This window comes from Tripterygium wilfordii, chromosome 18 (assembly GCF_013401445.1).
Source record: "Tripterygium wilfordii isolate XIE 37 chromosome 18, ASM1340144v1, whole genome shotgun sequence".
Lineage (NCBI taxonomy): Eukaryota > Viridiplantae > Streptophyta > Magnoliopsida > Celastrales > Celastraceae > Tripterygium > Tripterygium wilfordii.
Genome location: NC_052249.1, coordinates 3,584,703 through 3,601,242, shown reverse-complemented (window position 1 = coordinate 3,601,242; position 16,540 = coordinate 3,584,703). Strand labels below are relative to the sequence as shown.

Below are 16,540 nucleotides of genomic sequence, written 5' to 3'. Positions count from 1 at the left end.
GTTACCAAATGAGAGAGAAAATGGAGGATCAAATGATGGAGACAAAAGGACATGTTATCTGGGGTGGAGTCAGGAATTCTTATGGGGGGCCTAAAGGTTGACAGGGTTCAAGGGCAATGTTCCCGGAAAAAAATTTAGGACTATTTAATGAAAAATTATCTAATTTCTCATTAATTATATAACAAAATCAAAGTTAAAAATAAAAGTATCACTGAATACGATCCACACTCGAAACATATATTTTGTGATCCATATCAGACTTCAACCTTTTAATCAACTATTTGTTCATATCTGTCAAAAAAATTGAAAATTTGCAACAATATACTCAAATTATATAGCAAATTATGGAGTGTGGACTTAATATATGGTATATTTTGTATTAAAAAAATATATATTAAATTGTCTTTTTTTGATACATAAATTAAATAGTGTTAACAAGATATAAGGAATGAAATTAAAATATTCTCTCAAAAAAAATGAAAAACGAAAATTCAATTTTGAATACCTTATTCTTTATTGATATGAGAGCAATTTTTTAAAAAAGACAAAATAATTATAATAGAACAAAAACAAAAACAAAAGTAGAAACAACTTTTGGAGATTCGAAGAAAAGCCCAACGAAGCAATTAAAACACCTACTACCGTAAAACCATCAAGCAATTTCTAAAATGAGTTTAAACTAGTGTGTGTCTATATATATATATATATATGCATCTGATACTGCCATAGGTGCAATCTGTGCATAGAGGACATAGCATACAGGTCATTAAATTGCTTGCAAGCAAACCAAATTTTCACTTGAAACATATTTTAACCTCTTTTATATATATATCCACCCCTGCATGTTACTATTGTTGTTGCCGATCACTTTATTCGAGATCAAGATATTTTTAGATGAGGACTATTTGCACTTCCCATTTCCCCCAAAGTCCAAACGCGGCCCTTAGCCACCCCGAGTCGCTGGCCGATGAACTCCAATCGGGCATTTTGGTGTCAGTTCTGGCTGGCCAAGAGCTGGGTTGGGTTCGTCTCTGGCCGACGAACTTCGTTGGTGGTGGTGGTTTGTCGTTTCGTGGCCAGATTCAGTCGGATCGGAGCTTTTTCTTCACGTTGGCCGCGAGCTTCCAAGGACGATTCCGGAGGCTACATGCGACGGTTTGAGACGAGGTTGGTTGGGTTATGCTCGTGAGGGTCGAGAGAAGCTTTTCGGTAGGTCAGTGGCCGGAAACGGTGGTCGGACCAAGCAGTGGCAGTGGTGGTGATGGTACGCGTGAGAGGAGAGAGGGAAATGGGATTTGAATGGGGCATTCCAGTGTTAGTTTCGGCCGGCCAAGGACTGGGTCAGGTTCATCTTTGGCCAGTGAACTCATTGGTGGTAGTGGTTCACCGTTTCGTCGCCAAATTCAACCGAATCGGAGCTTTTTCTTCACAATGGCCGCGAGCTTCCAAGGACGATTCCGGAGGCTACGGGCGACGGTTTGAGGCTAGGTTGGTTGGGTTATGCTCGTAAGGGTCGAGAGAAACTTTTCGGTGGGTCAGTGGCAGGAATAAGCAGTGGCAGTGATGGTGCACATGAGAGGAAAGAGGGAAATGGGGTGTGAATGAGTTTGTTAAGGGTGTGTTTGGTGGTTTTGAAAAATGGGGTGTCAATGGCAAAATGAGGAGTACAAATAGTCCTCATCATATTTTTATTATGTCCGACTAGCTAAATACAAGTAAAGATGTAATCCATGGAGTTGATCAAAAGTAGTGTTGTGAGAATCGGACCGGAAAACCGTTGACCCGACCATCAAGCTGGCAAGGTTCTGTCAATATTATCGTTTTAGCATATGGTGACCCGATAAAACTGGGCTGTCGGATCAGAAACCCGATGATGACCTTACCGGTTTACATGAACCGAAAAGATTATTTTTTAGAGGTAAATGACTACAAAACATTGAATTCTTTTGTAATTTCATTATATGTATTTCATTTTTTTACATATAATATGATAATATCAATATATGTATATTAATTATCATTTATCACTTATCAAAATTTATCAATATAATCAATATGTCAATATAATATATCATTATTACATTGTTAAATGTCAATATTACATACATATTTTTTTGGATGATCTTATTTCATTATTTTGGTATTTTTTTATTTTTTAGCATTAAGTTTAATTATATTATATTTTTTATTTATTAATTGAATCTGCGGTTAAACCGTTGACCCACTGGTTGAACCAGTGACCCGATCCTTTACCCAAATTGATGTTTGGGTCGGTTTTAATAACATTGATCAAAAGTCTTCAAGATTTTGGAAGATGATTTATAATTAGTTCATTACCAACGTAGATCTAGAAGGACGTACAGAAGCATCTATTAAAAATCGTTGGCAGGAGTGCAGGACATTAATGCAAAATGCGTAAAATTTATTGGATGTGTTAAACAAATTGATGATAGGCATCAATCGGGCCCAATAGAGTATGGAAGGATACATATTTAAAAAATTTATGTTTTATTGAACGATTTATTAATTTGTGCTAATATCTTGTTTAAATTCACTTGATAGTTGAGTAAAGTTATGAAACTTTATGTTTTAATCAATGGAGGAAAACCATTCTAGTTTGATCATTGCCTTGATACTTAAACATGAGAAGAAATGACTTGATACGTTCTCAAAAAAGATGCAATCATGTTTTCTCTATGATGATATTGATGGTGGTACAATTAATTTGTAAGATCATAGTGAATCTTCCACCAATCAGAGTAGACCTTTGGGTAGAAAAACATTGAAAGATCAACTTAAGGGTAAGAAAGAAAATTTCGAGATCAAAAGCGACGCTACAAAGTAAGTTACAGATGAGCATTAAGAAGAGAAGATCGCTCTAGAATGTGCCAAAATGGATCAATTGAGAGACTGCTACCCTAGCATCAAATTTGATTCTATGGTTGCGGTTTATTGGGATGGGTTGAAGAAGGATATTATGATGAAGAGAGGTTTAATTGGATCAAATTTGTATTAGTTTAAACTTAGTGTGGAAAATGCTTATATTGTAATGTGTTGTACTTTTATCAAAATTTAAATCATTAACCATTTAATTTTTGTTGAATTATTTTTAATATTGGAGATGGACTTTGCTATATTGGGCTAATTAAAATGAGATTGAAAAATGGTTACTTGGGTTGGAGTTGTTAATTTTTTCGTAAATCAAATGAGGTATCAAGGTATTGTAACAATAATCAAATGAGTTTTTTGATAACTCATTTTGATGTCTTCCACTGGAGATGCTCAACAAATCCGACGATATATGTTTTGCTAAAAACAAAAACCAAATTCATCCCGATGGCACGTGACAATTTTAGATCGTCAGATATCAACTCAAAATATTCGCTTTGAATTCGATTTTTTTTTCAAACACAAAATATCGATCGAATTTTTTTCTGTTAAATACTACATATTTATGATATTTAAAAATTTTCCAAAATATTTTTGGTGTATCATTGACCACTAATGCACTGGTCCTCCCGGAATCCGAATTCAAGTCCCCAAACCCAAATCTATACATATTACCAAAAAAAACAAACAAAATTAAGATGCCTAACTAAATCCTAATGTCCACAATTTATTCAATCGATGTCCTACAAAAGAGAGCGGGAGGAAGACCCTCAAACGTGGATTGCAGAGATAGGGAATCCGCCAATCAAATTGCACATCCCCTCCACGTGGCATCACTTAGATTGGGGACGAATCTCGTCCCGAAAATATCAATATATCATCACTTCGATAAATAAAAATAAAAATAAAAAAAACATAAATATCTGAAAGGAAAGGATAGCCCTCCAATCCATCTTCGGCGGCCACACACTGATTCAATTTTCATCTGCAAAACATAAAAGAAAATTCAAAATGGCAACGGCAGCGGCAACCTCCTCCATGGCGGCCACCGCCGTTTTCATGCCTCCGCGGCTTCCCTACGCCACTTCCAGACTCGCTCGCTGCTCTAATTTGCCATACCTTCCACCTCGCGTATCCACCACTTCCATTAAACAAGTCTCAGGTTCTAACTTCCTTTTATTTTATTTTTTTTGTTTTGTATTCACAAGTACAAGAAAACCCAGGAAGTAAATTTCCCCATTTGCTTTCCATCATTGTAAAATAAAAATGGGAATTTATTTCTTTCGTTATGAGTTTGGTTGTTGATTGAGAAAATGCTACCTGTGAATGTGAATATTGTTGAACTAGTATGAACGGAACTTAGGAGAATGGATTAGAGGAGTTGGCTACTGCTTGATTTCCTCCAACTGTACTGCCAAAATAAATTAGTATTGACAGCAAATTAATGGATAAGAAATTTGCATGGCTGTTTTAACTGCTGCTGCAGACAGACCCTGCAGATTCTAATGTAGATTAGTACAGATTTAGTTGTTTCTTGAATCATCGTAGTATTGTAATGGCAGATGGGAATGTAATGAGCCTAGTTTGAAGTTGTATCTTGTATTGAGACAAGTAAAATGTTACATTCCCTGACATTATTGGAATTGTGTCCGAGTACTGAAGCTCCAAGTTTTAGTGCGTCTTTCCAGCGTATTCATTTCTAATGTGCATGCAGAGAAAACAATGTGATGTGCCTAGTGTGAAGTTGCTCCCTTTCCAATTTGTAATCACTAGGACTACTAGTTGTAGTAAGTAGCTTGAAATTTTGAACTTACGACAGTTCTCATTGTTCCTCCCTCTCAATAGAGTCTCGAAGGCTTTCTCTCGTTCCGATTAGGGCCACTTCTTCGGAAGAGTCTTCCACTTCAATTGATACTGAAGAGATTTTTACAGATTTGAAGGGGAAGGTGAGAACCAATTGTCTGATAGTATGATTTAGATAGTGCTTACCATTTCTGTCCTGCATTGTTCCTTTTACATAGCCTTTATGTTACTACTTGCTTATGCAACTTCAAGCACAAGGTAGTCACATTTGTATTTGTTCTAAAAGAAATTCTTTCTGTTTTCATTTTTAGTGGGATGCAATTGAAAACAAGTCTACTGTAATTCTTTATGGAGGTGGAGCAATAGTTGCTGTTTGGCTCTCATCAATTGTTGTTAGTGCCATCAACTCGGTACCTCTGGTAGGTTTCCTTTTAAAAATAGTAAATTTTCACTTGCTTTAATTCATTTGCCTGAAAGGTGATTAATTGTATTTATTGTTTCTGTATTTACTTTACTGGGGGCATCATTGAGTTCATCTGAAGTACCTTTTCTTTTATTGGAAACACCATGTATCGTGGATATTAGCTTCCGAAGATCATGGAGCTGGTTGGGCTTGGATACACAGGGTGGTTTGTCTATCGATACCTTCTCTTCAAGGTAAGATTGATACAATACAACTTTCCTGACATTTTTGATTTGTGACTCATCTTCTTTGACATGCTCGCGAGTTATGTTTCTGGAAATTTTTAAATAATTGAATAAGATTTGGATTTGGATCTTCTTTGTGGTTTTGGGTTTGTTTGTGGGGTGAAGAGATGTTTCAAGAATGAACGTTGTAGGTCATTCTGCATTGTGCTTCTTAGTGATGAGAATATCAGAAGAATTTGAAGGAACTCTGAAGAGTTAACACCAACTTGAGGATTTTGTAGTTTTATTTGAGCACCAGTCAGTCAGACAGTCACTTGAAGCTTAGAACCTTGTTTTTCATTGTTGTTTTAGGCATTCTGTAGAATGTGTGCTTAAGATGAGCAAGTGACTACCTGTCTACCTCATGCTTCTTGCTAATCATAGTATTGTCTAATTGGGGGCTTGTGGGACGTATATCTAACTAATGACAATTTTTGGTACTCAGTCGAGCAGAAAAGAACTGGCTACAGATATTGAGGTTCTGAAGAAGAAGATTGCTGGAACTGAATAGATCGATCTGTGTTGTTGATGTATTGTCATATATGAGTATTATTTCTGATCATCATTTTGTTTCGATCCTTGGCGTCCCGTGCAAGAGCGTAAATGTACCTGTTATGTAGAATAGGCCATTGGTGAACCCCTAAACTGTATTTTGCCCATTTCATTTAATAAAGAATTGACATCTTTATGTGTGTGTTCAATCATTTCTACCCAGAATACATTCTTCTTGCTCTTATGTAAGGAACTGGCACAGTGCCACTCTCCTCTAGTGTTCATTCAAGGCCATCACCACAAACAGTTCCAATAGAAATTAGGTTCAATTGGAACTGAAGTAGCATAGTCCGGTAACTCTATCATGCAGCAAGGACTAAGGAGCTAGTGACCTTGAAGCCATCAGTCAAAAAGGTATGGAATGGAAAGACACCTGAATCTACAAATTATGGTCCTATTAGAAACCCATTCAAACCCCTGCAGGTTTGGAAATAGTTTTCAACCGGCAATAGAAGCTCATGAGCTGCGTCCTTGCGCCTAGAGATCGTTACAAGTAAGGTAATCTCGACAACTACTTCTAACCGTTTGCTGCTACCACTATGGAAGTTCCTAAATCACTTAGGCTGAAAGGATATCTACGAAAGTTCTTTCACTGAAATCTAAAGTGGGAGGATGCTTGCTTAGTTGATGAAGGGGTGATAACTAGAGGTTCTCTTTACTCCAAAAATGGCTACTTGTTTCTACAGCCTTGACAGACAGAGGCTCCTCCTCCAGCTAATTTAGAATCAGAAAAGGTATTATCCATATCCCATCATATTCCATATTGAGGCTAGTGCTTCGGAAAAGAAGCTAGAAGGATTGGAATCAGATCTCTCCCTGAACAGAGTCATTCACAACATCAAATCGATCTCAAAACAATTAACAATTCAAATTCCTACGTTTTAAGATATTCTGCCCAAACCCTAAAGAAATTCCAGAACTCACAAGGAATAATCATTTCAAAAACAGCCCTCTCAATTTGGAAACCTTCAGATTATTTAACATCAAAAGCAGTAAAGTTCAAGAAAATTATCACATATAAACTTTACAAATCATTATTTTGAGAATTATTGTAAAACTCCTCAATATTATTGCATCAGAATCACCAACACGATAAAACTAGAATTATCCAATATTACATATCATCGTAACAGAAGGTAAATGGCAAAGAAAACGAAAAAGCATAAGAGAAGGATTTAGATCTTATCAATGTCCTCGTCCTCAAACTCGACGTAGTTATCACCAGCGCCGTCGTCCTCCTCTTCAAGCCCGCCAGCAATCCCTTCATTCAACCTGGTGTTCTCAGGTAGCTCTCCGTAAGCCTTCAAGAGCCTGGCCTCATCGGGCATGTACTTGAGAATCACATCGGCCTTATCGTCCTGGTAGTCCCTGAGGCCGACGAGAATAATATCACCGGCTGCGATCCAGACCTTCTTGTGCATCTTGCCTCGTATGTGGCAGAGACGCTTGTTTCCGTCGATGCACGTGGCCTCGCATCGGCCATTTCCCAGCATACGCAGCACTTGCGCGTACTCCTGACCGTCCTCTTTGAAGACCAGCTCACGCTTCTCGTCATCGGCCTCGTTCTTTCCTCTCTTGCGATTCTTTCCTCCCTTACCCTTGTTCTTCGGCATCTTGCTCTTGAAGCCCTAATTGGACAGAAAATTCTCCCCTCTGAAACCCTAATTGATCCATGTATACCACCCATTTTGTCTTTTGTTAATGTTGGGATCAATATTCTCGGTGGACTGTTCGTCCAGTTTGCGTCGGAGTTACAAAAAGTGTGAGTCGGATTTTGCTATATTTAACATTGTTAATAATATTTTTTGAAAAAATGTAGTGTTACATCATCATAATGAATAGAATGAAGTGTATTTTAATTATTTAAAATGTTACTTTTTTAATAAGTATAACGTTGGGTAAAAAATAACACTTAAAAATTTAGTTGTGGAAAAATGATACATGAGAGTTGGAGTATATATATAGTTGATGAATATATAGTTGATGAATAGTGAAGAGATGATGAAAATGAAGAGAGGTGATGAAAAGGAAGAGAGAGAAAATAGAGAAAATGAGTATGGAGTGTTGGAATGTATGGAGTGTTGATGAATAGTGTATATTGTGGATTCACTCATCCAATTAAATTGTGCCACACAGAAGAGAGGAGAAGAGAGAATAGTTTTGGAGTGCTGGATATTACAATGACCACTATGGATGCTCTTACGAGTTTTGATGATGTTGTAGGTATTTTTTTGATATAATGGTATAAATTTATTAATAGATGTGAGACTCAATATTAATTTTGGTGTAAATATGAGTATGTTAGATGTGAAATTTACGTAAATGAGTAAATATGGGGGCATGACAAACTTCATTTCCCATATTGCTTCTAACAAATTTGGGCCAATAAAAATGCACCACAAGCAAGGTAGGCCAACAAAAATGCTCCATAAGCCAACATAAGTGCACCATTGCAAGTGCTCTTACTATTTAATCACCTATTCCGAAGTCTATTATTAAGAAAATATAAATTTTAAAATATACCCATATACTTTATAAAAGGAATTGATTGAACCCATTCTTGAAAGTACGAACCCTTGAATGACCTAAAAATTTAAAATGACTCAATTGATTCATTGTGCACAGTAGATAGGCCTTTTTAAAACTTATCCTTTAAAAAAACCCACCATTCTAAAGTCTATTAAATAAAACCCTAAACTCTAAACAATTTCTCCAAACATGACAAACTACTTTTTTGGTAACGATTTATTTCACAAAATAAATGACGAATTAAGTCGACCGACCAATTGGTTAAATTTATATTAAAAAATCGACTGAAATCAACCGCAGACACCCCTAATCAAGTTTACCATTAAAAAAATGATAGCTTTCAAAATAATCAATCTATTTTGTAAAACAAGTCCATTGAACCCATTCTTTAAAGTAGAGGGCTTGAATGATCGAGGGAAAAAAATAAAAAGAACTCAATCAACCCATTTTACAAAATAAATAGTCTAATTTGAGACTTATCCCTCAAAAAAAAAACCACCATTCTAAACACTAAACTCTCAACACCATTTCCTTTTTGCCAAAGAAACAAGAAACACTATTTGGCATATTTTCATTGCTTTCATTTCTCCAAAAAACACTGAACATTTTAAGAGTTCATATAGACCAAATGCCAAATGGTCTCTCTAAATCAAAAGAGAGTCCTACAGGCATATAAAAGATCAAATCATTTACTTCTCAAGTCAATCTTGGAAACAGGTACTTCAGAAACTTATACCCTTCTAGTATCCAAACGCATTTACATTTTCTTCCGCCCATTCCAAGCACTATTCCACTTGGACCAAGAGTAACATGTCTAATTCTCCCGAACAGGCTAGTGCATGGTGTATATTTATTACACTTGTTCCGCTAGGGTCAAGAGAAGAAAAAAAGGGTTGGGAGAACTGAAGGAGTAGATAGATATCAGACTCATAGGACGGTAGTGGAGTCAGAGTGCTTGATGGTGAGCTCCGCTTTAAGATGCAGAATTCCATTTATGAAATAAAGATTGTCCTCTGCCATAAACGATGTCCATGGGATGGCAAATAAGTTTCGGTACCCTACTGCCTTGCCCCCAGTGAAAGTGTAGTTGCCTTTGTATTTGCTAACAAACTCCTCCGTTGGCTTTGACCTTGCTGCAAATTCATAGTCCACAGCAAAACTTACAGCTCCCTTCTCCTGCATCCCCAAAAAAAGCCCAAAACAATGGAAGGAGCTTTGCTGATCCATGTTGCAATGAGCTGATAAGAAAAAGCCTTGTCCACCCAAGTGAAATGCCTGGGAATACACACGCCCCGATGGAAACAAGTTTCCACACTCTTCCCGCTTTAAGTCCAGGTACACAACACACTGCTGCCGAGGCTGTTCAAATTCCAACACCTTAACAGGTCTATACTTGTAGGCACGCTCGACAAATCGATGGTTCAAACTGACTGACTCGTCTGCTGTCAGTAACCGTTGTCGGTGTGGTGCCTCAGCTTTGAAAAAAAGAGCTTCAATCACAAGATTTGTTGCAACATCATGTTCAAAGTCGCTACAGGTTAAAACCTTCTTAAGCTTCCGGCAAGTCATGAAAGAGAAGCGAATAAAGCGTGCAAGCCGAGAGCCCAGGATTTCACGCCGGTCGTCCAGATTTGGGTACTGGGTCCTGGCCCACTTCAATACAAAGTCATAGACAGCATCTTCTGATGCAACCTGAAGATCATCACTCACCAATAATGCCTCTATTCCAGCAAGAGGTAAGGCCATCACCTCCTCTTGGAACCTGGACAAAAGGACCAAACTAATATAAGCTTCCACAAAAAGCATGGGCATAACTTTGTATCAAACATTGCAAAAAATTTAGCTTCGAATGATGCGCTTTCTCTGTCTGCAACCATCATCAGTGCCATTTTGACACAAGTGGATTAAATTACCCCACAGGGTGGCATATGAAACGGCTTATTCAAGTTGCATTATATTCCAATACAACAACCCTATCATGTAAAAACACAACAGCATCTACAGTTTTATATCAAGGACAGTCGGATATAGGAAAAGTTTCTGGACCTAAAGTATTGATTTAGCATCCTCTTTCTCACAAGCAGTTCACCAAAGATGACAAATCTACCATCAGTAAGCATACAAGTCCAGAAACATACTTGCTCATATCCTTGTAGCGGGCCGCAAGGAACTGCTTTGCAGCATCAGTCAATGGCTGAACAGCTTCAGCCATCAAAACACTAGAGGGAAGCTCTAGATAAAGCAAAGCAGATTCAGGTGTCATTTCCATACCACGCAAGAGTCGGCTGCAATACCTCATGCATGAAGCAACCTCAAACTTGTCCGCAGCCATTAGAGCATCAAGTAAAGCTGGAGCACTATTAGTAGATAATGTATTGCTGTACATGAAATTCAGAAGCTCCATGAGGGCGGCTTCCTCTGTTCGACAGGCAAAAACATGAGTAACTTCATTTTTCTACATTTCAGCTTTATCATCATACATTAAACCATAAAAATCTCTCACTCAATAATCATGTAGTGTTACCAAGTGCACAAAGCGCACTTGAAGAGCAAAGGCATCGCTCAGCTTCAAAGCGCACGCTTCAAAGGCGCGAAGTCCAAAATTCATAAATTATGAAATAAATTCAATAATTATGACAAATTATATATATATTTCAGCGCACAAACAAAATGTCAAATATATCTGTACACATCAATCCAGCTGAGCTAGCTCAAGTAGGTCCCCTCTGTCTTAATTAATTCCCCACTTTACTGGCTATTTTCTAAGGTCAATATTTTTGTTCTTCAAAATCACATAGTTGCTAGAATTTTAAAACCAGTCTTCTTCTTGGATCCCGACTTTTATCCACTGAATTCAATTATAGAAATCACCAAATAAACACATTATGTTTCGGTTAATGTTGAAATTATCCAACAAATTTAACACTAATTAGCATCACACACCAAGCACAAGCTGCACAAGTAGTGGTTATCAATGTTAATTAACACGATAGATAAAGACTTTCATAATATAAACACAGACTCAGTGTTTCAAGTCATGCTTGCTACCTCCAACTGCCTCAGCTGATAAAAACGAGCAAAATATAATATAAAGTAATTAATTAAAAACTTTAGAAGTCAAAAGCTCAGAGAGAGAGTTAGCAATACAAAATTGGTTGTGCTAAAGGCTTATATTTCAACACCTCTGGCCTTGTGAATTCACCAACAGCTCAGAAATTACCACCGCGAGAGGCGACGGAGCAAACAAAGAACCTCATTCGGTCAACAGAGCAAACGAAGAGGCAAGAAAAGCAAGAAGCTTGTTCGATCGATAGAGCAAAAGGAAGAAGAGAAACCTGTGCGGGGAAAGCGGTAAGCTAATCACTAGATTGATCTACCATCGAAGGGCTAAGCCAATTCAATATAGGAAAGCGATCCAGTCAGTTCATGAATGAAACAAGATAGCTTAGTGAAAGTGCAGATGTAGCGCACAGGCGAGTCGAGGTAGCAGAATAACGAAGAGCCCTCGCTCGATCAACGAAGCAAACAAAGAAGATTGGGTCTAGGGCTAGATGAAAAGCCTGACAATCAGGTCCAATTCCTGAAACGGCTGAGGCGCAGTGCGCGCCCAAGCACTACAAAGAGAGGCATGATCCGTGTGCTGCACCTCGCTTCTCACTTAAAGCGCGCTTTTGACAACTCTGAATTCGCGTTTGATCTTTCTTAGTTCAGCATAGTAAAATGTACAGGAACGAAGCAAGCTAGGAAAAAGTAAACTGGTCTATCTATACCAGACAATAATCAAGTGTGTCTTCATAAGCAGGATTCATAAAGTATTTGATAATCAGAGTAAACAATCTTAATTCAGCAAAGTGATTTCCAATGTCTAGAAACACCAATACGCGAGGAAAAAGTAAACAGGGTGATCTATACCAGAAGCATTGATTCGAAGTGTTACATGCCGCTGCTCGGACTCCCTCATCCCATTTGAGAAAAGCTGCATTAAAAGTGAATATATAAGAGGAATGAAAACAAAATTGTAAACCCCACATGAAAATTCATAAGCTTCACCTTGTAGAAAAATGGACTCTTTGCTGCTAAAATAGGTGAGCTAATGTGTAATGTTTTAACTCTGACAACTGTAGAACAATCCATGGACCAAGGTGACTCATTGCCATCTGCAGCTTCATCGCCTGAAAGAAAGCCAAACAAGCTTAAAATGAGTACAGTTGACAGATAGAATTAGCAAGAGTTGAAAACTACAAAGTCCTTGAAGACTATAAAGTTCTCATTAAAAATTGGACAAAAGCATAGTTATGGAAACAGTTTGAATAACTAATAAGGACCACATACGTATTTACATGTGTGCTCATGTATGTATTGTGCATATGAGTGCTTTTCAGAAGTTTGCATATGTATTGTACACATTGAAAGGTCTAAATCTCATCTATAATTTAATTTATCAGAAGTTGTGATACCTGATCCTGCCTCTTCAATCATTGCCACTGCTTCTTCATCTTGATTTTCAGATCCCACACACTCATCCAAATCAGGCTGGTTCCCATTTAAAATCTGTTCCTCAGGGCCTCCAGAGAGATCCACAACTGAATTCATCATAAGTACAACACATCAACAGCGATATAAGAAAAGGCACATATGTTGGTAAAATTGCAAATAACGAGCAAGTATCCATTTAGGACATGTTTTGTGATGATCCCAAGATTACTTGTGGTTGATGGTTTTAGTAGGAGTCAATAATCACCTTGTTAGACTGCTTCCAAGTGATTTTAAATGTCAGTGATCCAAAATCACACATGGGATGAGATCATCATCCAGATTCCAGACCAAGGAGCTCATCACCCCCCAAGGAGGCTAATGATTGAAGATCACAACAATGATTCTGGGATGGAATCTTGACAAAGAACATCCGTAATTCTATGCACAATTCTCATCAATCTTTTAGTACCTCAAACAAATTGTGTTTGGCCACTTAGTGTTATGTTGGCAGAGATCCTAAATCAAACCTAACAATTATATGCCAGGAGAAAAATCATCTGATCACCCCTAATGAGCGTAATGATCACAGATCACAACATCCTGGGCCAGAACTTAGGCAAGGAACAACTCTAATTATTTTCACAATTCTCCCCCTTAATCTTTTACTACCAAAATAAAAGCTATCTCACATTGTACTAAAACTGACTCCCAATCCCATAGAAGATATAGCAAAGTGTCTTTCTAACTAATTTTGTCCATGTGCTGAATCATACGATAATCAGGAAATAAAACAGACTATTTATTCGTTATCTAGAAAAAAAAAAAAAGAGTGGATGGGGCGTGGGATTTTGCTATTTCTCCTTGGTTTTGTAGCATGTTGAGTGGATATATAAATATTACCAATCGTTGGAAATCAATAATCACTAAAACATGTCATAGACTACTATAACATATCCATATGCGTTGATAAGATCAGATCTGATTTTCATTCATTAAAAACCTATGGATCTTTCTTTCAAAAGCCCAACCATCCTGCAAATTCATTTTAAACCTAAAAGCTTATTAAGGAATAATGGTCACAGACCAAGAACAGAGTCTGCATTTTCTCAGCTTATTTTATCAACAATTTTCACCTAGTCACCAGCCTTACAGAAGCCTCAAACCCATAAGCATCGTGTGCCATTAAGCGCTAAACTAAAACATCAAGAAGATAAGAAACAGAGAAAAAACATTGCTACTACAGTTTGCAGTCACAAGACTCACAACTCACATATCATTAAAGGCAAGAGGGTGGCATGTTAAGAATCATCCCATTAAGATATAGTTTTCGTATGCAAGATAATCGCAGAGAAACATTTCAGACAACATCGCCATGTCTTCTCAATCCGATACTTCAAATAATACAAATGAAAATAAACCATGGCCAAAGAAGACAGAACATTGCCCCACTTGCTTTCCAGACCACTAACCAGATCTATCAAAATGGAAAGTCGTGTAAGAGAACCCACATCAACAATGACAAAATCTATCTCATGACAACTAGACGATATTTATATTGGTCACCTTTCATCATTTTAATTCTATTAGCAGCCCACATCAATTAGTGCAAAGTCCCTAAATTAAGTTTCATAAAAAAAGACACATCAAGATCATCTGTACGCAAATATTCCTTGGGCATAAGGATTTTTATTTTTTAACAACTGAAAAATATCAAATAACCACAAGAAAAATATAAATCAATAAAGACGCCATGTCCTCTATGCCTCTCGTAAAACGGTTAAAAATCAACGTCAATTTTGCTCATATGCAATACACAGCATTACACCAACTAGATTTTATTCCCTTCTCTACTTCTCGTTTATTCCTCAAGTTTCTCAACAACTGGGCAGAACCCAGAAAGAACATTTTTTCTGCAAACTGGTAGTCTGAAGTCAATATATCATTCATTAATCAACAAATCAAACAAAAATTACTAATATCTCCATTGCCGAACACTGAGGAGGGAAATAAGGCACATTTAATCCTAAGAAAATTGTTAAAGCTCACTTTCATTTCCTCAATTTTATAGCATAACAGATGACGGTGCACAAAGCAATAAGCACAATTTTTAACATTCCCAAACATACACCATGAAATTAAGAACTTGCACTTTCTTCTCGTAATCACTGAAAAAAAAAAGAGTTAAAAAAAAAAAGACGAAGTTATAGAAATAGACAGAAAGAAAGAAAGAAAAACAGACCATTTTCCTTCCTGATATCCTCCCTTCTCCTCTTGCGGTGCCTGACCCAATCAGCTATGCTGGTGCAGCCTTCGCCGTCAGTTCTACTCTCGGGCGCGTCGCCCATGATCTCGATCCTAAGCAGTCGATCGGAAAAATTGCTGTCGTTAAAAGCGAAACCAAAATCGCCACTGGAACCAGGGGCGAAGTCGGAGTCCATCTCCGTTCTCGGGTCGAAGAGATCCGTAGTGGAATCCTTCATCGAGAGAATCGAAGAAGAAGAAAGAGCAGAAAGAAACACAGTAGAAACAAACCCTAAGGAAGAATTGGGGGTGATAATAATAAATGAAAAACTGAAAAAGCTGAGCCGCCACTAGCCAGGGGCAAGTAAATTTGTGCGTATTTGAATTTTCTCCCTGGGTGTTGTTAAGTGGCTTAATACTTTAATTAGTTGGATAGTTTAAGGTTTAATTAATTATTCTGCTCAGTTGTCTTTGTTTGAATTTGTGAAAACTGATCGAGAAGGTCAAGGCTATGAATGGAACTTCATTTGTTGTTGTTTTTCATCTGTCATTTATCCCTAACTGGTAGTAATACAATACACAGCACAATTACTCTACTGTGAGCTTGCATTCCCTAACAATTTATATATAGATATGAATTGTCTTATGAGAGGTCTTAACATGATGTTTTAAAATAAAGTCTTAACTTCTATGATTCAAAATATTTTTAAAAAATTTATAAAAAATAATATTTATATTTTGATCGGTTTTATGAACTCAAAAATATATTTTTTGTTCAAAAAAAATCAAATGCAATGAGAAAAGTGTAAGAAATGCCTTTTATTTTATATCTAATAATCCAGAATTATTTGCACTTTTCATATTGAATACAAATATATTTTTTCCAAATTTTGAACCCTAAAAGTTAAGACCTCATTTTACGACTTCTTCATTTTAGAATCTCATAGGAGAATTCCTCTCTTTATATATCTTTTTACCTCTTTAGCGGTTTAACAGGTTATATCGTATACCAAACGTCTGACCAATATGATTCTAGTATCCGTATTTAAAACATTGGTTTAAACTTGAGCTGTTAGTCCCACACGCACAAAAATTTATCGCTTGACGATGGGATAAGTTTGGTCAAAACTCAATGCGTGACCATAATGACATTGCTCCCGATCGAAATATATAAAATTGTATACTCTTTCATAGAAAATGAGGTACATTATTATTATTTTTTTTTAATGGGATAGTCTCGTGTTCTTTAGTTTCTGTATAATTCTTGAGTGTTTGGATTGTTGAATTCTCTTCAAACATTTTGGTAGATCGGAGGATATCAATAGAAGAAGTCGAATTTTGAAAAGGATTCATTCACAACGTA

At 36.9% G+C, this 16,540-nt stretch overlaps 3 protein-coding genes across 3 annotated transcripts; 1 reads left to right on the top strand and 2 right to left on the bottom strand.

Annotated features, from left to right (window-relative positions):
- The first annotated feature begins 3,818 nt into the window (after nucleotides 1-3,818).
- On the top strand, nucleotides 3,819-6,080 carry LOC119983832 (protein CURVATURE THYLAKOID 1A, chloroplastic-like). Its single transcript, XM_038827562.1, has 5 exons — nucleotides 3,819-4,051; nucleotides 4,735-4,835; nucleotides 5,004-5,111; nucleotides 5,278-5,349; nucleotides 5,825-6,080. The coding sequence occupies exons 1-5, from the start codon at nucleotides 3,901-3,903 to the stop codon at nucleotides 5,888-5,890; spliced, it is 498 nt and encodes a 165-aa protein (XP_038683490.1). The 5' UTR covers nucleotides 3,819-3,900; the 3' UTR covers nucleotides 5,891-6,080.
- An 846-nt stretch (nucleotides 6,081-6,926) lies between these two features.
- Nucleotides 6,927-7,620, bottom strand: LOC119983834 (eukaryotic translation initiation factor 1A-like). Its single transcript, XM_038827563.1, has one exon. It carries the CDS (start codon nucleotides 7,542-7,544, stop codon nucleotides 7,107-7,109), a length of 438 nt encoding a protein of 145 aa, XP_038683491.1. The 5' UTR covers nucleotides 7,545-7,620; the 3' UTR covers nucleotides 6,927-7,106.
- Nucleotides 7,621-9,005: 1,385 nt separating this feature from the next.
- LOC119983830 (BTB/POZ domain-containing protein POB1-like) lies at nucleotides 9,006-15,531 on the bottom strand. The gene is made up of 6 exons (XM_038827560.1): nucleotides 15,176-15,531; nucleotides 12,918-13,043; nucleotides 12,511-12,632; nucleotides 12,373-12,436; nucleotides 10,599-10,878; nucleotides 9,006-10,222 (listed from the first exon to the last, which is right to left on the bottom strand). Exons 1-6 carry the CDS (start codon nucleotides 15,414-15,416, stop codon nucleotides 9,388-9,390), a joined length of 1,668 nt encoding a protein of 555 aa, XP_038683488.1. The 5' UTR covers nucleotides 15,417-15,531; the 3' UTR covers nucleotides 9,006-9,387.
- Nucleotides 15,532-16,540: the final 1,009 nt, after the last annotated feature.